General features: G+C 43.5%; 1 protein-coding gene across 13 annotated transcripts in view; it reads right to left on the bottom strand.

Moving 5' to 3' along the window:
* Positions 1-25,835, bottom strand: part of HDAC4 (histone deacetylase 4) — a 267,127-nt gene that overhangs the window by 202,810 nt on the left and 38,482 nt on the right. For 4 of the 13 annotated variants that reach the window (XM_027803039.2, XM_027803044.2, XM_027803040.2 and 1 more), the window contains exon 1: positions 1,248-1,581. The exons of 4 other annotated variants lie outside the window; for them this stretch is intronic. In XM_027803039.2, coding sequence (XP_027658840.1) covers positions 1,248-1,356 — 109 coding nt within the window. In that variant the 5' untranslated portion in view covers positions 1,357-1,581. Of the gene's footprint in view, positions 1-641; positions 1,069-1,247; positions 1,582-25,835 lie in introns of those variants that run through there. 5 more of the 13 variants (XM_027803045.2, XM_027803041.2, XM_027803042.2 and 2 more) reach the window with 3 other exon arrangements.

The following is a 25,835-nucleotide window of genomic DNA, read 5'->3' as shown; positions in this document are numbered from 1 at the left end:
CTGACGGTACAATTTAGGAACATGAAAACTTTACTGTCTGTGTAATGAGTTACTAGTATGAGGGATGAAGTAATTAAAAATCAGGGATCACCATAAACACCATGGGTCAAGGCTGCAGTGCCTTGACTCCTCTCTCTATTTTGTAGCCGACGCTCTTAGTACTGGTTTGGTGGGTTTTTTTGGCAAGCTTGCCAAAGGTTCTGCCTGATTCAAAACATATCAGCCACTTAAATAAAGTATTAAGACCTCCATGCAGAAACGTATGTCCAGAGCTGACCTCAAGCACGTTGCTGACAGGTGCGGTTTTAATCATGACTTAAAGAATCACCACCTCCACATATTTAACATAAAACTGCAAAGAATTTTCTAGACAGACTAGGAACAGGAGTTGCTACAAGAGTCCCCGAAGAGCTTTCGCTAATAAATCATTTATATTGCTTGAGTACCAGTTTGGCAATTAGGGGACGAAAGAAGAAGCGTTATTTAATGCATGAAATTCAGTATAGCAGAGCTCCAGGTAAGGCAGGAACACGTTTCAACACACACACCACCCCCCAAAAAAACAAGTGGGAGTAGAGAGACTCTCGCGGCACCTGCTTTCACCACTGTGGGAACTACTCTCACTTAAAAGAGCCACTTACCGCGTCCCTGCTTGCACCAGGAGAACACAAAGGCGCTCAAGTTGGCACTTCTCGGAAGACGCTGCTGCTTGGTGTTGCAGCTATTTATAGCCAGCACAGTTCAAGGTGCATGCTGCTGCAGACAAGCGAACAGCTTGTTTTCGCAGTAATTGATCTATACGGCACAGATTATATAAACAGTTGTTTCTTGCTCATTTCCACTCCACCGGCATCTCCCATGATAAAAATGCACTTGTCAATACGGCAGCTGCTCTCAAACGGCAGAGCTGTTAGCAGCTGCAAGGTCTTTAACTGGGAACTCTAGGTGAGTTTTGGAAAGATGTTCAGAAAATACAGCTGCAAAGCCTTCGCGTGCAGCTGTATGCAGACACAGCAGAGAGCGGTAATCTCTTTCCACACTATTCTTCTGCTGTTTAAAAAAACAAAGCAAATTTTCTGTTTCGCTCACCGTAAATCTTTGCTTAAGCATATCTACACTAGTCTCTATCAATATTTTGACGGTAAACTTGGTACACTGGTTCTGTTTTCAGAAAAAACGGTCTGATTTCTTTTAAAGCTATTACTTCCACTTCCAAAGGTTGCTATTTTCTGTAATTTTATCCTTACCTTTCTGCATCTCTGCATAGAAGACACAGCTATATTGTGCCCTGGAAGCAAACGCAGCGTGTCCAAAGCTGACCACCTCTCTCTTTTCAGTGCTGTAGGACTGTAACATACCGCTCGGCAGGGTTGTGAACCAGCCTGCCTTAAAACAGTCTTGTGCAGGACCAACCCTCAAATGTCAAATGAAGCGTTTCACTTCTTAAGACTGTGGGAAAAATCAACGCCGGCAGCAAAAACCCAAACCACCGCGTGTGAGACCGCCTTCTTCTGGGGACTGCTGCCGCTCAGGCTTGGAGCACCAGGAATAGCTGGTGACCGTGCAGACAGAGATCAATGGGTGAGGTGGTCAAAGGTACGTGATAAACAACTCGTTACTGCAACGGCTCACGTTTAGTGCTAAATACATATGCACAGACTACAACTAAATCTGCCTTTGCAATTAACACTGGTCTGGAAACATAATGAAATGCAGACAACCCTCCTTCCCCTCCCAGCCCCTTGGAGAGAAAAAAAAAAAAAAAAGAAAGAAAGAAAATGTCTTCTTGCACCTATTTATTAAGCTAGCTCTGTGCCAGGCTGGGAAGCTGCTTTTACTACCACTGCCATCCTCACAGGAGGAGCAGGACACAGGACTGGAGCCACATCTTCTGCAGGGCCAACCCAGCAGAGCACCTGCCTCTGCTGCTGCTGCTACCCAACAGCACACTCCAGCCACCGTATCGGAGCAAATGCAGGCTGGGAAGCTGCTACAAACTGGTGGAGAAGAAGCAACTGAGTTGTTCACCATATGTGTAACTGCTTTGTTCTACCTGGCATCAACAAGGTAACATCTCATCTCTTTTAGTTTAATCAGATTTTCAGAGCTTCATCAGAGCAGGACCCAAAAGGTACAGTTTAACTCTATGGTATGAAGAATGTCCCCTGCACTATGATACCTAATCACTTTTCCATCTTAAAATTTAATGACAACTTGGAGGAGAGAAACAAGGCTGGAACCTGGTTAGCATACATTCAGAGCTTGGAGCCCTGAAACTCACTTTCTTCCACAGATAGAAGCCGCTGGAAGAGAGGAGAAAAAACAACACCAAACTTGTTTTCCCATCAGTGATTTACCCCGTTTAATTTTCCTAGCTGTGCATTGCTAAATCAATGCTTACCTAAAGAGCTGCCTGCCTGTTGAGCAATACAGTCTATAACTGTGTTGCAACTGAAGCCGAGAGCGCAGGATGACACACTCAGGAATACCTCCTCTCCTTGCAAGCTCCCTCTGGTTCAGCTCTGATAACTCAGCTCCGCTTCTCAGGACGACAGAAGGAAAAGTGCAGAATACACCTATTGCAGAGATGACTGCAATGAACACCACTGCTGTGCTCCTTTGTTCAGCTCTGGGTTTAGCAACTCATTTCTCTACCTTTATGGAGTAGCTTCTGTCCTTAACCACAAGTATTCGTTTTGTGATAAGCACGCACATCACGCTTAACCCTGGCAACAAGTCCATGGGCCTTTGCAGAGCACCTCAGGAGAAAGGGGTGAGAAGCCCACAGATATTACTTCTCAGGAATGACACTACAAAGAGAGACAGTAGAGCTTTCTTTCTTCACTATGCCTTGAGACTTGGAAGCCCATCTCACAGAGTTGAATCAAGTCCTGGCTCTATCCTGCAACAGCATCGCTGATCGAGATGTTTATTTCACAGAGCTTTTCAGGGATTCATACAATAACAGTAGCAAACAACCACACGCAAAGGTTAATACTGGGTGTTGCTAGAGAAAACTCACCTCTTCCAGTTGAGGCAGCAGTGTACTACATTAGCTTAGAGGAGAAAAAAAATTGGGGGGTTCTATTGCAATTAGTTCAGATGTAAACACCTTCGAACAGGAGCTTATTCCACGATATGATGTGGAAAGCACAGCTGAATTGTAATGCCGTGCCCCATGGAGATGATGACAGGTCAGACGTCTAACGCCCAAATCAGCAGTCAGGAATGTCAGTTACACCAAAATGCCTTTGAACAGAGGAGTGAAGAACACCGTTTTACAGGGACCATGTGACCACTTAAACATTCGTAAATCCCCCATAAAAGCTAGAGACTATTTTTCATCAATTTTAAAAACAACAACCAAACTAAGGGTAGTGCATTAGTCAGGAACATATATTCACTCCCCTGATGTCTTTCAGGGTTCACAAGGTTCTCATCTGAGCATTTGCCTTAACACCTAGAGGATCTCAACTGACCAGCCAACACTAAAACAGCAGGCCTGTTTGAACAGAAATACCTAAACATCCATTATTCCACCCTCTGAGCCTGAAAGCTGCCTTCCCAAAGAGCCATAAACCATTCGACCTCCATGTTAATGCAGAGTCCACAAACATTTTGCTGCAGCCTCAGCAGATGAGAAGTCATTCACCTCTTCACAGCCCATATCTGAATAAGAAATGCCCAGAAGGATGGGGATTTTTCTCTTTACATCTTAAAAGGAGCAAGCTCAAGTCAGTCTCAGCTGATTTTATGCAAAATATCTGTGTGTGAAAGAGCTATTCTGTTTCACCAGTGGTGTCCCTGCACATGTCGCTGCTGGCTGCTCTCTCCCTCTGGGCAAACAGGACATGGAGGCGAGATGCTTGTTCTGCAGAAGAAATGCATATATGCATTGATATATACATGCATGTATGCATGTTCAATATGTGTTTTGCGTATATAAGCATATTTAACAGCAGCAGTAATTCCCATTTACTATTAAAACCCCATTAGCCACTGATATTGCTTCAATTCAGACCTTTATTTGGCAAACAGCTTGCACAGATACCAAAAAATTGTTGTATTCCACATCCTTTTCCTGGCACCTGTCCTAAAGAGCTGCTGCACGGAGCTCCCAACTGCTCGAGCCCCTGAGCTCAGCAGCAGAGAAGATGGTGCTGCACTCGCCTGCATCATGTCAGCATCTGGAAGGTGCTCTTTGCATCTATCACAGAAAGGTGGTGTTTCCCCCCACTCCTCCCCTAAATGATGAAAGGTTTATTTATTCAGGAACCGACTACAGTGAGCTCTAGCTTACCTGGGAAAGCTTCCCATTCACCACAGGCAAGTGGAGTTTTCAAGACATGAATGTCTGTTTCATGAACATCTGCACTCCATGAATGCTCAGATTAAGAAATTTATAAATGTGAGGATTGTGCACAAGGGCAATACATTATATCTCTAAGGAAAAAAACATGAGGTGCAAAACAGTACAAAAGCTTAAACCGGCACTTGTCCAAGATCATAGTACCTCATCTTCTAAAATTCACAGGAGAGTATCACTAGCTGCTCCCCCCTTACGACATCTCTCCAATACACTTTCTCAACATATATCACATTCCAAAAGTCACCCCGTCCCAGGTGTGTCATGGATACCCAAAGCACAGACTACAGCCCCACCTTGTGCAAGCCGGACCCATGCCGTGCTGAGTTACTAACCACAAGGCACAAAGATCCTCAAGTGAAAGCTGTGCGGTGCGGGAAGCCCTGTATCCTTGACAGCCATCCGGAATACATAGCCCCAACCCCTTCTGCAGCCAGATAAAGCTTTATTGCTATGCTAATCTGCCTGATGTCCCCAAAAAACAGTGTACTATTGACCTTGTCTTACAGTCTTCATGCAGACACGCATCAAGCAAGTTACTGGAAAAGTTGGGGGTTGGGGGGAAGGCGGTGAGTGGATGAAAGCAAGCCCCCTCCCCAGCGTGGATGCCACCAGAAGAGAGAAGTTCCTCTAAGCTCCCTCATCTTTTTAGGGAAAGATTACAAAGCTTTAGAAACTAGCAGCTGCCTTGGGGTAAAATGTGAAATGATCGACTTGACTCTGTGCCATGCTTCGGCTCACAGAGAAAACATCCTTTTCAGCAGTGGCAGCAAGCCTGCAGGTGACTGCAGGTTAAAGAATTGTTATTTGGAAAAAAAAAAATCCCCAAACATATAAGGGTTCGCAGCGGAGATAATGACATTTTGCTCAGCAGGTTTCATCCATTGTGAAATCTGGGGGTAATATTCCACAAGCACATTACCCACCGTCTGAAACCAGCACCAAAATTTACTCCTGTACCAGCAGGCTGTTTACAGGACATTAGTTAGCATTCCTTTACCTCCTGCCAAAGGATAAGGGCCAGGTAAAAGCTATGCAAAACTCTGTGTGATTAATCCGCTAAATCTGTGATTCAGCGCCCATCATGCAGGAGTGAAACAGTTAATCTCACAGCTTCAGAAGACAGCAACAAATTTCATGCCTTCCTGAAGCCAGCAGACATCAGCTACCTCCTCCCCTGTAGGGCTGAAAAGGCTTACGGATTTAAACCCACATTTCATTTGAAAATAGACTGCCACAGCACTGTGGTAGTATGACAAATTGACAAAGTCTGCAAGTTAATTTGTATCAGCCTTTAATCAAGTCCGTTTCTAGCAGTTTTCCTTTATTATTGTCTCAGCATCAAGGACAAATTAAAAGTTACGACAAAGATGCTAAGTGCATCCCTGTAGCAACAAGCATCTCTGAGATTCACCACCGATACTGACATGTTTCCTCAGCACAGCTCACAAACATGTAAGCAAAGGCCCCACACGCAAGTTCAAGTAATGCCATCACCTTTCAGTTACACATACGTGAAAGCTTCTCCTATCCATGGGATCTCCTATCTTCTAGCTGCTGCCTGTGGACATGGGCTTTCTCCTGAGGCTGTCCAGAAGGGGGCAAGAGACCAACAGGCAGAGCTGGAGACCAACTGGTGCAAAAATTAATGTTCTCCTTAAAGTCTGAGTAGGCAGAACCTGACAGTCCTTAAGTACCATCCACCGGAGACACAGGCTTTAAAAAATTGCCTGACTTGGATCAGCAGTTTGACTTAACAGCTCCCTTCAATAGCAATCCACAAAGCACTCTCCCTCGACTTTTTTTTTTTTTTTTCTTAGTCCAGCCACACATTTCCCTTGAAGGCTGAGACTTACAAAAGCAGAGAACAAACACACATCCTTCATTATTAGAGGAGCTGACTCGACGCTATTTTAAAGAAATAAAATTCTATGCATTTCCTTGAAATTTTAACAAATCCTATATAATTTTTTAATAGAAGCTTAAGTCTCCTTTTAGTTTGCCAAGGTTTAGATTGTATATAATAAAAAGGATAAATAGATAGGACAGAAAATCAGCTGGCTATATTGGACCAAACGCATCCCCTCAAATTGCACTTTCTTACCTGTTTTCTCTGGAGGTTGTATGTTCTTGTGCACAAAACATATGGTGCATCTTGGCTGGTTTGGGAGGGAAGAAATTCACTCTGGACGACAAGTATCATTCTGACAGTTCACCCTGCATGGACTAATAGCAGGGGGTGTGTTGAATCCTTCATCCTACCGTTACTGGAAAGGTGATGCCAAAAAACCTCAGCAAATATTAAGACACTGGTGAATTCACATTTCCAGTTAGAGTGAGGTTTGGGGAAACTGATAAGACGGAGGGGTTTTCTCACAGCTTTCACCAACACCCTGGCTCCCTGGCCAGCTCACCTGCCACGGCTGGACAACCCCCAGCCCTGAGAAGCTCTGCAACACAAGGTGGTGCTGGGACTCCCTCTTCCAGATCGGGACCAAGGGACCCTTGGCTAAACTTGCTCCCTTGGGATTAGGACTCTACCAACCAGACACTGGGAAAACAGCATTTGTGTTTTACAGAACAGGCAGGTACAGACCCAACAGACAGAGCTGGCATGTGGGTTGCACAGCCACTTGGCAAACTGCGCGATTACGGGCTGAGGTGGAATGGATATAAGATGGCAGCATCCAAATTTAAAGCCTGGTGCACAGGGAGAAACTGCACCACAGCTAATGACAGCACGTGCAGCTGAGACCAAACCTACCCGACCTCCAGAAACGTGGCCAATTCTTCTGAGTTGTGCTTTCATCCCACCTAGCTGTGAGACAAAATAGCAAAGCCTCCATATAACAAAATCCTTATACCAAAAGATGGAATTGGTGATGAATTTTTTGGAACCTAAACCACAAGGCTTGCACTTCTGAGGGTGGGTCTACGCAACAGCCCAACCTACAAGCTGCTGCCTAATACAGTCAGAAACCAAAAACCTGGAGACCAAGGTCCATTTCTTTCAAGCTTCAACTAACCACCCTATCCCAAGTTTCCACAGTAAGAGCACCTTTTACCTTTAGCTTTTCTCCTACACAGGAAACAAGGAAGGTATTGATCCTTCCTCTCTGTTTTCTAGACTCATTTCAGCAAAATGACAGCCCTGTGGGGCACAATATGGCATTTGATTTGCAACAGCTCTTGCCTACAGATTTGCCAGGGCAGGTACACAATTATTTGGCATTAGCCAGTTTGTTTAATCAGGTATTACAATACCAGAAGCTGTAGCATCTCTAGAAGTAGCTTGAAATTTTTCATAAAAGCCAACCTAAGTACAAGGTTGGTATGAGGTTCAAAGACATAGAAACTCCGAGGTGAACTTTCTTCAACTTTTTTGATGCAAATCATTTAAGACACGCTTGAAAACGTGATTTGGTGGTTGGAGGTAGGATGGCCTGGGGTTTTTTGTGCAGACGCAAACTTCTGTGAGTTTGCTGATCAATACAGTCCCAATAGATCCTACACTCCTCCTCCAGCACAAGATCCCATCCAACATTTTGATTAGCTCATGCGGATGTTTTGGTTGCTCTGTACTTAGCGCGATTAAGAAATCACACCTTTGCAATGCAGCAGCCTCTCTCTCAGCCATACTGCATATTCAAGTCAGCACCATGGGGTAGTTTTGTCCTTACAGCCATAAGATTTTACGTATCTTTCAGGCTGTATTTAGGGAATTCAGGATGACGTGTTGCAGCCTTTGTGTTTTGTTGGTCAAGTAGAGCATTTAAGGGCTTTGAGTTCAGTCAGTTTGATTTTTAAGGCAGCCTCAACACCTCTTCTCCAGGAGCTGCTCCTGCTTCCACATGAATACATCAAAAACCCCAAACCAGTAACTGAAAACAAAACCAAGGCCAGAGTTGCACTCCTCTTGTTTCAAACAGCAAAATCTGAACTGGGGTGTTTAGCTTGGAGAAAAGGAGGCTGAGAGGAGACCTTATCACTCTACAACTGCCTAAAAGGAGGTTGTAGCAAGGTAGGGGTCATTCTCTCCTCCCAAGGAACAAGCAATAGGGCAAGAGGAAACAGCCTCAAGTTGCACCAGGGGAGGTTTATATTGGATATTCAGAAAAAATTCTTCACCAAAAGGGTTGTCAAGCACTGGGACAGGCTGCCCAGGGAAGTGGCTGAACCACCATCCCTGGAGGGGTTTACAAGACGCATAGCTGTGGTGTTTAGGGACATGGTTCAGTGGTGGGCTTGGCAGTGCTGGGTTAACGGTTGGAGTCAATGATCTTAACAGTCTCTTCCTACCTAAACAATATGATTCTGTGAATTCCCATAGAAAAAGTTAAATCTTTCAAGAGGTTTTAGACTTAAAATCTGCCCAAGTACTTCAAAAGTGACTGGGGGGGGGGCAGGAACAATATTGCAAAACAACAAAATACCAAAGTGAAAACCCTAAACAAAATAAAGAACCCACTCTGATAAGAGGCCAGCGTATTGAGCTCATCAGCCAGATTCTTATTTTTCCTTCTGAGGAGCCCATAAGTACACTAGACATTTTTAGATTTAAAAACTTTTAGATTTAAAAGAATTTTAAAAGAATTCTTTTAAAAGAATTTTAGCTTTAAACATCCTAACGGTTCTCCTACCTCCATCTGTTCGTGTGCTCAAGAGTCTACCCATCTCTTTATTCCTTCCCCACACTTTGGTCAAAAGTATTTCAAAAGGGACTGCAGTACCAGTATGTTACCTTTCTAATCAAAGAAGGGTAAAGAAGCAGAAAATGGAAACAGAAACAAGAGATGCATTAAGACAGCATTGGCCCTTTAGTCCTAAGCACAACCTGCTGCAATGGTACTCTGGGATCTGTAATTTATTTGATCTGAACTGCTGCACATGAAGAGGAACAACCTACTGCAGAAGCACTTTGTTTTCTGGATGATTGTGACGGCACTGGAAAAATGTGTTGGGGCTTTACCTCAAGAGCAAAGACATCCAAAACAGTTACCATCCCCAACCAACCACAGCACGTCGTTCCACAGAGGGATCTCTCCCCTGCAAAATGTTTCCCCATAACACAGTTTACAGAGCAAAGTCTGAAAGACATAAACAGCAGTAATTTTAATTTGCAGTGGAAGGTCAGGCTGAGCTGCAGCTGCTCTGGATATTCCTTGGCTTGTGCTCAGCTGCACTCGCAGCAAAGCTGGGGCATGCAGCCCAAACACTAACCCCTCTTGTCTCACCATCAGTAACCTCCACTCGTGAATCAGAGCCCTTCCACTGCAGATCACCCTTTCTGCCACAGACAGGAGCTGTCAGCGAATGCCATCGTACCTTCCTGCATCGTGCAACTCCTTAATAAAGCAAGAACCAAGTTTTATAAAGATACACAATACTTACACTGGAAATGCATACTGCTACTAATGGAACAACTTTTTAAAAGTATTCCTTCTCTGCCCTTTCATTTCAACTGCGTATATGTCTTCAAAAAGTTACTTTTGGGAAACCTCATGCTCCAGGAACCAGATTTTAGATAGAGTGCTTATAGAAAACCATTTAGTCATTTCTGCTACTGCTACAAATATTAGGATTTGGGGCCACGGAAACCCCAAGAGTTTGAGGAGAGGGAGAGAGGGTCTGGGAAGCTCCAGCAGCCGAACATCCAATTCATTATTTGCTAGATCAACAGCTTTAGCTTCAGCCTCCTTCTAAAAAGGGATTTAAAACTTTGCAATATTTAAAGCTTAAAAATAATTTTTAAAAAAGTGAATTACAACTGCTGTTCTGAATAAAAACATGAAATCGTAAGTGGCAGAGAAATAAAGGTGCCACACTCAAAACCATGCTAATCTGAAATTGCTCACTGCTTTTCACTTGTATTTTACATTTGCAGGACCTATTTTCTGTAATTCCTATTTGCAGAATATCTATTAATGAAGCCATTCAGTAAGAACTCATAGAGGCTCATACCTTATGCTATACCTCTCCAAGTCCAAGTCAAGTTCAGCATTGCTCTACCAGCATCGCTCCCCACCAAGACAGCACTGTAGTGCCTGGACCTTGATGGCAACATGAATGCCTGAAACACTATCCTACAACACAGTAAAAAAATCCCTGCTGCCATCCCAACACAAAAATGAAGCAGTAGGAGAGAAAGCCAGACTTCAAGAATACTAAATGCAAGGACACAATTTGAGCAGAGATGTTCCTCATGCCCCTCACAGTGGACAGAAATATCCCCATTTGTGTAAATACAGCCTTAGTCAACAGGGCAACAAATCCATACATAGATAAATGTCACAGGCTGACGTCAGTGCCAAAGCAACCTAATCAAAGTACAACCTTAATCTATTTTTAAACCCTAGTTAAAGAATTTTTCTTAAAAAAAAAAAAAACAACAACAAAAAAAGGTATCATTAAAACTCATCTTTTAAAAGAAAAAAAACTTTAAAAATATTCTATATAGCAGTAAGACTGAGCTGAAGTATTTATTTCTTTCTGGTACTGCAGACATAAAAGAGAAGCTATACTGAACCCCAAAAACTAGCTTTTCCATCTGATGCGTCACTGCACTAGAAAGCAGAAGATAAGGATTTGTGAAAGCATACACATCAGATTGGCACTAGCATTTGTATTGGATATTTACCCAGACAGGTTAAAAATAACACCGAGAACGTTCGCAGCCATGCTGAAGGTCGCTTTCAGCAGAGCTGCTGTTTTTATAGTATGAGCTCCTGGCGACACGCGACTTGCTATTGCTAGTATTTTTGTCCCCAGAAAACACGCCGCACAACCACGTTCCCTTGGCTGAGAATTAAGGTCACAGAGGCTGGTCACAACCAATAAGACAGTGACACAACAGAGAAATGAAGCCCAACACCTACTTGATTGACTTTTCTCCTTCTTAGAACTAATCCTCCACTGACTTGCATTGAAAACAGTTATTCCTGTCTACCAGCACGCTCCGGCCAACATTCCCGTTACGCATTTCCATGGTTTTAAGCCCCATTACCACAGGGTCCAGTTTCAGTAACGTGAGAGTCAGCATGGCGCGAGAGGTGTTTACATGGACCGAGCCACAGAGCTCCCCAGTCCTCTAGCCTTGCAGAGCACTAGTGTAAAGGGAAGAGCATCATTACCTTCAGAAAGGTGCCTTTGTAAGCGAGATGGCCGAACGTCCACAGTAACTAACTTGAGGGGATGTTTTCTGTGGTGACCTGGAGGACTCAGGCTGGGCTCCACGGTCTCCGTTTAGAAATGAAACTATTCCAACTAGGAATGCCTGATGCTGCCTTCAGCTCTGGCTTCACTGCCATCCTCAAGGACTTCACAGGTGCAAAAGGCCTCACTCCTTCCTTGCAGGTGTAAAGTTTTCTATAAATGCTTCACGTGGGAGGAAAGAAAATGTCTTCAATAGTTTAATCTTCAGTTTAGGGGAATGGACTCTATCACAAAGCTTCATCCTTACTGGAGGCAACAGCAGGAGACAACTGGCCAAAGGACGGGACAGAAAAGGCAGGCCGTACAAAGTGACAATACAACCCACGCTGCAAATTTGTATTTCAAGGTTGAATCTAAATACTCAGAACAGAATCGTTTCAGGAGGCAACGACCAAATACCTTTCAACAGCTAAGTCCTTGTTCCCAACAGAATTTTTTCAGAGGATTTTGTAGTTGTTCTTTTGAAGACCATATGAGGAACACAGATTATTTTTCGCATTTTCATCCCCTCCAGCCTCCTTTCCTTAATGTTTGCCACCGTCCGTGCAAGCCATGTTCAGTACAGACTCAACACAGGATGAAGCTTGAGCATGGTAACTGGAACCAAAGTGAACACACATCAAGTCCTGAAGTCCCCTCTGTCCTTCTCTCCAGCAGCCCAGGTACAGTGGTCGTTATCAAGACTCATCACCACCCCACATGGTAGTGATCTCAAGGTTGCTTGTCCGTTCTCCAGCAGCTTGCAGAGTACTAGCTACTAAAGCTCTTGAGATTAAGCCCATCTTGCTGCTGGTTTTCCAGGAATGGAAGAATGGAAGAATCCCCTGGGTTTTTTTCTAAGGGTGGCTTGCTCACAAATATTAACAACTTCTTCACACGTAAGCTTACATCCCTCATCACTGGAACTTGCCAAAGTCATTACCTGGTGTTAGTAGAGCTGAGCAGTAACCACATATAATGAACCCAAGTCCTCTCTTCCCAGGTTGTCCTTTACAGGAGAGGTGGTACAGATTGGATGCTATTTGTAGTGGCTAGCAGCAGGTGTTCACATTGATCTCTTATCTTCATTCTTTGCTGGGTTTTAAAGAAAGAAACTTGCTGTTTAAAAGGAGCAAGAATCTTTAATTCATTGCCAGCGCTTCCTTCGGCTGGAACATACAACTGATTTAAGGATTTCTTGAAGTTATCTGTACTTAACAGAGAAATGAAGATACCAGCTTCATGAAAGATTTCCGACTTATTATTCCTCACAGAGACACAGAAAGTAAAGACCTGTTTAGCATCTAAAGGTACGCTATGCAGCAGCCACCCAGTAAAAAGCTGTTGGCGCAGAACAGAAAGATTTTTATTCAGCGGAACATAAAGCTTCATCCATAACATGCTTGCAACTGTCAGTGAAATGGCATGCCGAGAGGATCCGTAAATCAGTGGTGCCAAGCCAGGCCCGCGGGATGCAGTTGGGATGCCTGACGCGATTCCAGGCACCCTCATGCTCCCTGTGACAAACTGCACCTCTAGCCCCCGTGACTGCCTCCAAGCATGGATTCCACCAGCAAGGAACTGCTGGCTTCTGAGCCTAACCAGCGTGATAACAGAAGGGAAGAAAATAAATCTGCAGCAACACCAAAAAAAAAAAACCACCAAAACCACCCCAAAAAACAGGAGGTTAAAAAACAAATGAGAAGGAAAGAAGAAAACTAAAATCAGCTACCGCTCCGTGAGATCATATATATATGCCTCCATTTGTGAAGATGCATGTGAAGATGAAGACAGATGTTTATCGATCTCTCTCTCAACCAAGGGGATGCCTTATTCAATGGAAGACAGCAGAGATAAACCTCTTGGATTCTTCCACTGCTAGTTTATCCATTTCCCCAACAGAAAGAATCAATGATTATCCATTTTCCCTTTTATCCTCCTAGTCACACAGCGAATTTGAGAAAACGAGCTAACCACAGCTCCCATCTGCTCTCCTCCCAGATGTTTCTTCAGCTAAAGAAGAATCCATGGCAGAGTCTGCTCCAAACCTGTTTTGATAGGATTTTCTTACAAAACTTAAGCATGATAAGTAAAGCAGCTCCACGCTGAACGCTAAATTCGGTGCAAGTCTGCAGCTTGACGTTACAACCCACAGAGCCGGACATACAGAGGTGGTCTCCCAGGACTAAGCAGTTTTGTCCAGCTCATTTCCAATTGGAAATACACTAGGTCGCAGATCTGGAGTAGCATACAGACTTTTAATTACACAAAAGAGCACAAGTACAGAATAACAAAGTCTTTAAGCAAGAACCATACTGAGAGCTCTGAAGTCCCCTGCAGCACTTTCCCAACCCCCCAACAAATAAAACCCCATGTATTCAGGGGTGGGGGGAAGGAATACAAAGTACATTTACTGTAATACTTGCAGATGAAAAATTGTAATTGCTCTGCCTTGACATCTGGTTTCTATTTCGCTTCCATTATATCAGATTACATAACAAACAGATGATGCACTACAGCTACAGAGTTCTTCTGCAAGTCTTGTGCAGATTTGCTGTTTACATTCTTGTTCATAAAAATCTAAGCTATGCCACACACACAGGCATGCTTGAAGGAGACAAAAGGCACCAAAGACAAATGAGCAATTTTCAAAGGAAAAAGTAAGAGCAATTTGAGGGTGAGGTAGGCATGTTTTTAAGTCCATATAGAAAACATTCAATTTCAAAATCCAGTTCAGAAATTGAATCTGCACGTAACAGCACTTGCAGCTGTGCAGACAAAGTTTATATGAACAAGCTACAGGGAACACAAGTTTACACCCGGGTGAAAGAGTTAGGTAAGCAAGTGCCAAATTTAATGATGCAAAAACAAAATCCACTCTGCCCTGTCACATTACTGTTATCTAACAAAATGCAACTCCACATCGCTTGTGTCCCCTCTCCACCTCCTAATTTGGGTCTATAAAATGTTTTGGGTTTGGTATTTTGGTGGGGTTTTTTCCCCAGACAATGGTAATTCTAAGGCACTTCTGCTGTCATGCTCTTAAGACTGTGAATCACTATATGACAAACGTGTAACTTTCAAAATCAGACATCTACTTTGCTGACCTTGCCCCTAGACACACATTATAAACTTTCTTCTGAGTCAACAGCACATCCTTCCTTTGCAGCAATTCAGGAAGTCATGCCGTGCTTATAAAGCTGATTCAGCTAAATACAGGTGATCTTCAACGTGCCGGCGAGGTTTCAGTTCATCCTCACTACGCAAAACCTGTAGTGTACTTTATCAGAAAAGATTACAGATTTCTTTCCAGCATGTACCTGCACGTGCTTCCTCCCTCAGCACTGCAAGATGCAACAAAACGATTGGATCTGAGTACACTGCATCTCAGAAACAGAACGTAATAATGCAGTTGTGGAGTTACTCTAATGTACAATAGCATGTCTGAGGCTTCTAAATCATGTGCTCAGACATGCAATTTTATCCCCTGTCCCCAGTTCCCGGTTTGAACAAACTCCTCCTCCCCAAAACACAACACACAGGAATGAACACCTCAAGAGCTGCCAAATTATGCAGCTTGTGATGGTTCTGTGCTTCTTTCTACAGGATGCTCAAGTTCTATCTGGAACAAGTCTGTATCATTTACAAATCCCATATTCATAGAAAATCATAACCACAAAATACTTCCCACAGTTAGAGCATGCAGCAAGTGACCCCAAACTAAGTTAGCCTCAAGCTTCCCACTGCACATTTCCCTGCATTTTTGCATAAGTTTATGTCCTGCAAAGTGCATGTAGAACATTTGGGCCAGCAAAAGCATCCAGATGGGCTACAAAGATGCTTAGAAGACTGGAGCATCTCTCTTATAAGGCAAGGCTGAGAGAGCTGGGCCTGTTTAGCCTGGAGAAGACAAGACTGAAAGGGAAACTCACCTATGTATACAAACACCTTAAGAGCAAGTGTCAAGGGGATGGGGCCAGGCTTTTTTCTGTAGCGCCAAGCAACAGGACAAGGGGCAACAGGCACAAACTGCAACACAAGAAGTTCCATCTGAATACAAGGAAGAACTTCATCCTGCTTTGAGGGTGACACAGCACTGGAGCACGCTGCCCAGAGAGGCTGTAGGGTCTCCTTCTCTGGAGACATTCAAAACCCACCTGGACATGATCCTGTGCAACTTGCCCCAGGTGAACCTTCTTTAGCAGGATGTTGGACTAGATGATCTCCAAAGGTCCCTTCCAAGCCCAGCCATTCTGTGATTATCAAGCACCATAATGGCAAGAACTACATAATCATCTAATCCAATTATTATATTACTCTACACTCATCTCAGGTTCTCTTGTTTTGATTCTTCGCAGCATGAAACATCTCGTACCACTCGCTGTCAGGTGGGACACAGGACTAGATATGCCTTCGGGCTGCTCAAGTATAACACACTGTGATCGGATTTATAGCTTCAGTAACGACCAATTCCAACAGGAACTTGCCCATTTTGTCCTACAGCAACCTCATCACCACAAGTTATTTTCAAAAGAAGCAAACACGGAACCCACTCTGCATGAGAAGAATAGAAGAGGTAGAGTAACAATCACTACAATTTGACGGTGTAAATTTTGTCCTGTAAGGGGACCAACAGGTTTTACGTGAGGAAAAGGAGGCCTAAAGCACAGTGTAAGCTGCACAAATCCAGACATACACTCCTAACATGCAGCCTTTAACTGTGTACCCTGCACAACCACTTACAAGAATTAATTCTAAGTTTCATCCGTGAAAGCCCACTTGCAGGAAATTTTCCAGAATGAACATCCCTTTGATTCCTAAAGTTTTCAGTGAATAACATTGCAGGCAACTCCTCTTTCAAACACCCTACCAAAAGGAGTTCAAACAGCAGGGACTGACTCCTGTGCACACTTACCTACCGTCAGGCTTACAGGCATCTAACGCTGCTTTTAGTAGAAGTGAAACAAAACTCATTTTTAATCCTTAGAACTGACAAAAAAATTCTAAAAAGGTTTCCTGTACTCTGTCTTTACCAAAACATCTTGGTATCTACAGGCCATAGGAGCTGATGGGTAGCCCTGACATCTGAACCAAACCAACAAGAGCAGGGACAATACCCCTGTGCTTTGTTTGGGAAATGCCTGCCAAGAGTCCTTGTGAATAGGACCTCTCCAAGTAGAAGGTTAGTGACATTTAAGTTGGAGGCAAACACAAAAATAATAAAAGCATTGACAGACATCACCTTAATGCCGCTTTCCAGTTTTCCAAAGGCCAGTTACTGGCTTTTCTCCCCACCTTATGCTTACATAAATCTGCACACATTTACATTACATGGTGAGCAGGTGACAGCAGAAGCGTTGAAGGTGTTAGTCACGGGCAGATAAGTAGAAAACTATGGTATTTTGGAGCATGTTTTAAAGAAGTCTATCCCTCAGGTACTAAAAGTATCTGCTGCCAGCTCTGGCAAACACAAAACTAAAATGGGTATTTTGCTGGTAAAAGAATCACTTCTGGCTATGTCTTAACAAGTTTATCACTAAGCACCAAGCAAGCAATTAATAGTAGTAATCTTGGAACAAAAAGACAGTACTAGGTGTATTCATTTTCTTACCACAAGGTGTTTTTCCCCCTCTGAACGTTTCTGCACTGGACTAGGTTCCTAGCAAGCCCAGAAAGAACTACTTGAGATAGGGGCTTACAGGAAAACAGAAGGGAAAAGAAAGCAAAAAAAAGAAAAAAAAGAAAAAAAAAAAAAGAAAAAAAGAAAGAAAAAAAAAAAGAAAAAAAAAAAAAGAAAAAAAAAGAAAAAAACCACTGCCACCTGCCATTACAAAACACCATCCACTAAAATACCACAGGTCTCCTAAGGAAGTTCCATGCAAATACAGCACAGACATAACCCAGAGGAAAACTGCTCTAGCCAACATCCCCAGTGCTGTTCAGATGAGACCTCAAGGGACAGCAGTTCTATACTCCAGCACACAGCTTATACCTACCCTCACTTTGCTGCTGTTCTCCAAGCATCATAATTAATAAAAGATCTTTAGGTATCCATCTATTAAAATGCATCAGGGTTGCATAACACACCTAGAACAATTTCACTGCAACAGCTTTCTTGCAGACCTAAGAAACTGCAGCAGCTGGGTGTATTACCCAGAAGTAGCTTGCTTTTTTGGTAGTTTGGTAAGGCAAAATTTGCAGTTGGGGTAAAAATCCATCATTGGACTAGGAAAAATTTAACAACCAGTTCCCAATACCCTGCGTCAGCAAGGAAAGCTGTATTTGCACCAGCCACTGTTTTGACTGCAAAACCCACAATGGATCCAGCTTTCCTTTCTGTGAAACATTCATGCTAAAGACAGAAACACACAACGCACTCCTGGGGGAAGCCATCCCATCGACAAAGAGGGCAACCACCCGATAGCCAGAAGGAGAAACAGCTTCACATTTTGGCGTGGATGAACTAACACCTAATTTGACTCGCTTCAGTTATCCTCGAGCCGAACTCTTGCTTGCACTACCTTAACTCACTCCCAGTCAGACATCGTGCCTACATCATCTCCTAGCCCACGCTGATGAGATGTTTGTAGCTGGTGAAGAAGCTGAAAGCCATGAATCGTTCTTTGAATACCTCCTCCCGCTGACGGGGCGGGAAAACAGGCAGCAAAGGGGTCCTCTCCCAAAAAATCAGCACACAGCCCTAGCCATAACAAGCCCTAGAGCACCCCAAGAGCAGAACGGTAAACCTCACAGGGAAGATGAAGGATGCAGAAAGAGTTTTAATTTTACACTTTCCAACATTTTTATTTAGAGCAGCATGCAACAGTGTGACAAAAGGGGCTACATGGCTCTGACTTTCTTGGAGGCCAAGATGAAAAGCTGTTTCTTCAGCATCAAAATTTTAAGTGCTTATTCATTCCTGCTTGTCATGTGTAAGCAAACTACTCCTCCATTCATTACAGACTGGCAGAATGCAAAGGCGTAGAGCAGAAGCCTTCACTTTTACTATTATAAATGATGCTATTTTTGCTTTTAAGCCTCCGGTATCACAAATCACATATCCCTCACAGGCATCACCCCCAGCTCCCTCCACTCAGCTATTGTGTCTTCCAGAACTGTAGGTGTTTTTCTCCTGCAGCTTTACCTGCTGAGAGCAATCGGGAGCTAGTTGTGACATCTGGCTGCTCTGCGACACGCAGCAGCGTTGCAAAGAGTTGCGTGTGTAAGACTGTGTACAACTGCTTATTTATAGGACAGTCCAATTAATAAAGAGCTGCACGCGGCCCGCAAACCACGGCTGACAACACAGCTGTCGCAACAACTGTCCAATTTGTGCTTAACCCCCCCAGCTTTCAACATTAACGTCACCTTTCAACACAGAAGAACAAACTGCCACGGCCGTTCACCATCAGACAATGCCAGACATCCAAAACCGCGGCACACATTGCGTTTTCTGCCCTCTCATCTGTTTCCACCAGCAATAACTTTTCACTTCTGCTCAAATGCCAGACAAAACATCTTTAAGCTGCCAGCATGCTTCTCTGCTGGCACAGCCAAGGGCACTCTGCAAAGGTCAGTGGTTTGAAGAATCTGCGTAACGTATCAGAAAGCCCTACGAGCATGTGATGCTTGGAATGAGAGGCTGAGCCATAATTAGATGTTTCAGTGTTTGTTATCCTGGAAAGAGGTCCACAGCAGCATTTCGTGAGTCCAATATCAGGGCGGGGGGGGGGGGGGCAGAACCAGCACAGTTGAATTTATTTTCTCAGCATCTAAAAAAAGGGCTCAAGCTGAAACTAAAATTTGGAGAAGCGACAGTGCGTGCAGCCCAGCATTGGCTAGCAGAGGCAGGGCCGCCTGCTTTAGTCATGTTTATAAGAGCCTTACAGCAGAAATATCTCTGACTGCATCTAACACATGAATCAGGTTACGTGGAAGCTCCAAGTCAGAAATTTTGTAATTAAAGGAATGAGCTGTTGATCAGTGGAAGTGTCCAGCAGGCTCCCCCAGTTTCAATCTGGGAGAAGGAGGAGGAGGGAAGAGAAACACACCAGTTTTCCTCCCTGCTTCTTCCTTGTGCACAAAGGTATCCTCTGCACGCTTAGTCAGCAAAATTACTAACTTGGAAGTTGCAGAGTGGTAAATAGAGGGAATCTAAGCTGATAAATCACTTTAAATTTGCCAATACAAAAAACCAAAAAAAATACTAACAAATCAGGATATTAGCAACTTGCAAGTGTGACAAAAACAGTCCAGTTTGCAGACATGATGAAAATGCCGCCTTGCAGGAAAATGGTCAGAAAAAAAATATTTCAAGAGAGTAAATACCGAGCATTCTGCCTCTTTCAAAATAAGAGCCAGTTACAATCTCACTGACAACGGTTTCTAAACACTACTTAGTTCTCCCTAGTTCAAAATAATTCCAATTTAAGGTATTTGGGGGGGAAAAAGCCACTACAGTTCAAAAGAAATAGATGCACACTTGTTTCTTGCAAGAGAAAAAAGGATTTTCTAGCACAACAAAAGTCATCTTTCAACACAACAATGTCTCATACTCTTGTTTGCTGAAGTCACCAATACATACATCTAAACCAACTACAAGCATAATTATTTCAGTATAAAAACAAGCTCCTTCTGCACAGCTCTGTAGGCTTCAGGAGCAAAAAAAGCAAAATTAAACACTGCAACCACACCCCTTTATTCCAGCCCGGCTCCCAGCTCACCTTTCCCAGGAGGGAGGGCTCATCCCACAGCACCACAGGCCAGCAGAGTTGGGCTCCCACACCTGAAGAAATCCAACTCTCGTGACTGGCAGCTCCTGAACAAATATTCGCCAGCCAGCCTCTCCTGAAGAAAGTAGTTTCAACAGTAAAATACAAACCAAAATAAGCAGGAAAGAAGGAACTTTAGAGCCTATATGAAGGTATTTTTAAATTCCTTCCAGAAGGAAGGAAACTCGTATGGTTTTAGGCTACATGGGCTCCTTCCTCCTGCTGAAAGTCCCAATCGATGCATGGGCTGCGGTGGTCTGTCCTCCTTACAGCTCAATATGGATGAGGAGCTGCCGAGGGTCTGACAGGTATTATAGCCTTAACAGGACAACAGCAAAGCAAATAAGAACTGGCTTTCGATGAGAGCATCTACTCAGCAGCCGTGTCATCTACTCTTGACACCTACAAGCCCAGAGCAAATGCATTAATAACTCTTTGGCCAGGCAAAGGCTGCACTACATGCGTCCAGTTTTAACTTGCTTATCCAGTCTGAGTCTTACCAAAGCTGGCATCTCTCTAGAAGATGCCTAGGTGGCCAAACCCAAAGATTTACAAAAATGTTGCTAGGTGCATCCTGCCACACTCTGTGCATCCTGTGATGGGCACAACCAGCATGCTGGACACTCCAGGAACGAGCACCGGTGAAGGCTAAAACTGCAGCAGCCTTTAGACACAGTAGCAACTTCTCAGAGGACACCTCTTAGGACTGCGGGCACGAAGGAAGTCAGAGACAATTCAATGTAATGGCCAGCAGCAGGTGCCTTCCATCCCTGATCAAACAGTAGCGCAGAAAGCTCCCAGAACCAAACCTCACCTCCATGAAAGGAAACAACCATTCCATGTCCAACCTGATTAACGTGGGTATTTAGTATCTAGCTCTTCACGACCAGGGAAAAGGAAAAGCAAAGCACACCTTGATTTAACGCACAGCTTTACTCAGCAATTAAGAAGTCTGTCTTTAGCCCAACACCGCTTATTGTATATACCACACCATGCTGATACCCCGTTTATTTAAAGGTATTCCAGGCACCTGAAACAGGGAAAATGAGTGTGTGTGGGTGTGTGCATGTGATGAGCAGGCTACAACATCCCAATCCAAGGAAAGCACAGCCCAAGCCAAACACAGCCCTAAGGAATAAACTTTGGCGATGGGAGAAGCCCAGAAAGACAAGTGGCAAAGGAGCAGTATCACGCATGCTAGCAAACAGGAGCTGATCTGTACCCACTGCAGAATTAGTATCTGAACCAAAAGATGACCCTCTAGTCAGCTTCAACAAAAAATCCTTCTAACTCAGGCTTTAGTAACCAAGGCAGAGTTAGGATAGACATATATATACACACACAGATACACACACACACATGAATACACATAGCCCCACATCCCTGAGCCAACTCAAAACAGTCTTGTTGCTGTCTAACAGTATAATATACTCCTGAGCAGCCACTTTCTGCCAAGATCCTCCAATTCAGGCTAGGCACAGACTCACTACAGGAATGGCACAAAAGCATAAACACCGCCATCTGACTTTACAATTAAAAGATGGAAAAGCACACACAGCCTACACACCAACACAGGTATGGGCAAACAGCTGCCGAAGTGCCACAGTGACATAACCACCGCTGCCTCTTCCTGCAACGTTCAACATCTTGTGGCTTCTCTGGCACAACTAGGCACATCTCTGACGTAGGAACAGAGAAACTACACAGTGAAATATTTTTTAAAAAGTATTTTCATTCTCAAGCCTCCAACTCTAATAGGAGAAAAGGGAGGAGAAATACTCTCTGCACATATTATGCATTAAGTTTGACCAAAACATGTAAATCTCTTCATGAATATTAGTTTACAACTAAAGAGAGGAGGAGGAAGGGAAAGAGGAGACATCCACGCTGTAGCTCCAACACTTGGCACAAGATGAATAACCCTGTACTAGAAAATACAGACCCTGTCAAATCCCTACTTTGAGCTGAGAATATGCCACACTTTCCTTTCTGGCAATGAAAGTCAACTTTAAGTGGACAGTTTTCTCATCAAATAGAAAGGTATTGTATCTCTGGAAGTATTAAAGATACAAATCACATGAAGGCCTGCCCTTTCAGGCTTCCTCCTGCCTGCAATAGGCTGACACAGGCACTGGGATCAAAAGACTGATTGTTTTTGAAAGGACAGAAAGATTATTTACACAAGTTTACTATGAAACAAACAGGTTGTTTGATAGCAGCTACAGCTGGTTTCTCAAACTTGGCAAAAAAACCCCAACTTTAAAAGCTTTCATGCAGGAGCGGGATGTCTAGGAATTTTCCCCTGCCCCTCCACCAGTAGGTTTTGTTTGTATTTAGATACAGGTTAAGAGAATAAAAAAGAAAATACATCTTAACTTCAGAAATATTCTTAACATTTCTCTGCCATTTGGTCCATCAAGTCTATTCAACTACTTAGTTTACAGGTAGGGGAGCTGCAGGGGCATTGGTACTGGGATGCTAGTGGGAGGAGGAAGATGATCCCAGAAAGACCAAACAGGCTGCTTCACCAGAGCATTCTCTGAGAAGAAAGCACTGGAGTCTCAGGAGCCAGCAGGTTTCACAACAACCTGATTCGCACTGACAGGCGGCTATACACGTATCATTTCAGCCTCTTCAGCAGCTCCCTCAAGCTCCTCCTCAAGAATCAAAATGCAGAAAGAAGACTGAGTCTGAAGTGTCAGACTGCAGATACTCTGTGATGGGGGAAAGTCTTTACATCTAAGTCCACCACTTATACACATTTCTTTAGCATGCCTTAATCGCTAGACCAATATTTCATAGCATTCAGTTACTTCAGACACCTCGGGTTTTTGCTTTGCTTCCTTCCTGCTTTACTGTGAGTTGGGAGGAACTGTCAAAAACCTACGGACATTTTTTGCCATGGCTTTAGCGAGCTACTCCAGCAAAGAGGCAGCGCTCTCAGGCACTGCCATACACTGACACCAAGCTGCAGGAGTCCACAGCACCCCGCGAGCTGAGAGGCACAACTGGTCTTATTCTGCCACTGCTTGTCACAAGGAGCACAGCAACACATGGATTACATTCAGTACATCCTGCTTATCACCAATAGTAAACTTGTTGCAGAGGACTGTACTTCCGAGAAAGAAAGAAAAAACAAAACTCCCAAACAAAAAACACCTTGCTCTGCTTTTTGCAACAGAAAAGCAACCTGAAGATGAGTATTCACTTTACTGTTCAGTTGTACTCTTTTTCTTTTTAAATGAGACTAGGCTTGCAACTGGATCTCTTAACCGAGACAGGCATACAGATAGCACTGACTGGCCTACTTGAAGTGTGCTGTCACCCTCGCAATTAAATCCAAGTTTTCTGACTCCTACCCAATAATCACAGGCACTACATTTCCCAAAAACTGAGCTCTACCCTATCCTTAAAATCTGCTAAATTATTTACCAAGTTCCTTACCTTCCACTTCTTGAAGCATTCAGCACCCGGTTTGCACAACAGTTGTTCGAGCAAATGGCTTTGTAGAAGTTTCTTTCATCCGATTGATAGAACATCTAAAGATCAAGTAACTGTTGCCCAATTGCTTTGAGCAATTATTCCCAAAACATCCCATCCTTTTGTGCAATGCTATCCATATTGTCCCTGATAAAAGCAAGCACCAGTTCTGCTCTGCAGAATTACTAGGGAAAAAAGCACAGTCTGAGCAAGCAGCTCAAAAGCAAGTCTTCCCAAGTGACCAAAGGTGAAGAAGTGAAACAAGGTCCCAGACTCACTCAGTAGCCCCCCCCAAATATGGGGAGCATGAAGCAGACACCGCCATAAACCATCACAGATGCTATTTTGAGCTTGGCTGCCTTCTCCAAAGTGACAACCCACAGGCAATCTTGGAGCGGAGGATTGCAGCAGCCAAGCTGTGAAACAACCAACCGACACATACCAGGATAGCAAGAGGTAAGCAGGTGTGAGGAGCACCCAAGCTCACTGAAGAAAATCAGCAAAGCCTTGAGTATCAGGGTCACGCAGACTGGCGATCTCCATTTCGTAACTAGCACAAACTTAACCCAAGCAACAGAGGTACAGTGACAAAGGCATTTGGCTTGCTCATAGCTATAAATATGCACATATTTGTTCTATTAAATGACACAAACACGTGTAAAAACATTATCCTCTAAGACAGTTGTAAAACAATGTATTTTTTTATGAAATACAATTCTAGAAGCTAAAAAGTTAACGGGAGGGAAAGAGGCCCAACTTGTAACCTGAAATGCAGCAGGTCTGATATCCCACCAAGCACGCACCTCACACAGCACTCTCGGACTTGGCCACTTTGCAGCTGCAAAATTAGCAACCTCTGGCCTACTTTCAGGCATGTTAGAGTCCAACTGTATTTACGCTGACAGAGACAAGCAAAGGTTGTGACGATTTATTGACGCAAGAGCTATTTCATGCTCCATGCCAGAAATTAATCAGTGGAGGAGGAGGAATTCTCTTTAAGCACCCGGTTAGAAAGCGCTTTGGTGAACTGCTAAAAACAACAAGTTGAAGTCTCGCACGACAAACATGATTTAAAACAACACAGAACAAAATAAATTTTAAAAGGGCAGCTTCTACACAGCAGCCCTTTAGAAAGACTTTGAAAATCACAAGCCAGTGCCTGAAAAGAACTATTATACGTACCTTTCCTCATGAAGAAGAAAACACATGGTAAGACTAATTCAGAGAGCTCCTAAACCTTTGTTAACACAAACCGATGCTACGTTTGTTCAGATCACCCTGCCTCAAATACATCTGGGGGAGGTCAAGGCGGTGATTAAGGTATACTGACCCTGCAAGTTGGCTATAGCTGCTGCAATTCTTCATTCAAAGAAGTAAACCAGAGGCAAAAGTCCCATGACCTATTTGAAATAGCTACTGTACAGAGCTACAGTTAAAAAAAAAAAAAAAAAAAAAGCAGCAAGATTCTTTAAGGCAGACTGAATGAACAGCATCACCCTTACCTGCCAAGAAGCCATCATGATAAACCTGTCAAAGAGTTACGAGCCTGCAGAACAGGCCTTCCACCTGCTGGAAAGAAAAAAAAAGAAGAAGGAAAAAAAAAAAAAGAAAAAAAATCTAATGCCAATCAGATACTTGCTGCTGGCAGGGAACAGATGCCAAAGCCCTTCTTCTTGGTTTGTTAAGCTGTAAGAGAATCTCATGCCTTCTCCTGGCAAAGGTTGTATGAGACCAGTGGTACCCTATTTAGAAAAAAGCAAGTACTTGGAAGTTGCAGAGATCTTTCCTAAAGTGACAAAAGTCAAAGATTCAATACCTTGGATGGACTATTGGAGTTTGGCATGTGGGCTCTGGACTTTTTATTATTCTGGGTTACTTTTGACCAGAGAAGAAACAGGGTATTAGACTGGTCTAGTTCAGGCTTTTATGTCTTCTCATAAGAGCAGCTCAAGCATTTTATAGAACAGGAGCACACCAGTGCAAAAAAAGTTTAAACTAATGTTTCTTTTTATAGCCAGCATAAAACA

This window comes from Falco cherrug, chromosome 8 (assembly GCF_023634085.1).
Source record: "Falco cherrug isolate bFalChe1 chromosome 8, bFalChe1.pri, whole genome shotgun sequence".
Classification (NCBI taxonomy): Eukaryota; Metazoa; Chordata; class Aves; order Falconiformes; family Falconidae; genus Falco; species Falco cherrug.
The sequence above is the reverse complement of the archived record's forward strand: the minus strand, read 5'-3'. Positions and strand labels throughout refer to the sequence as shown.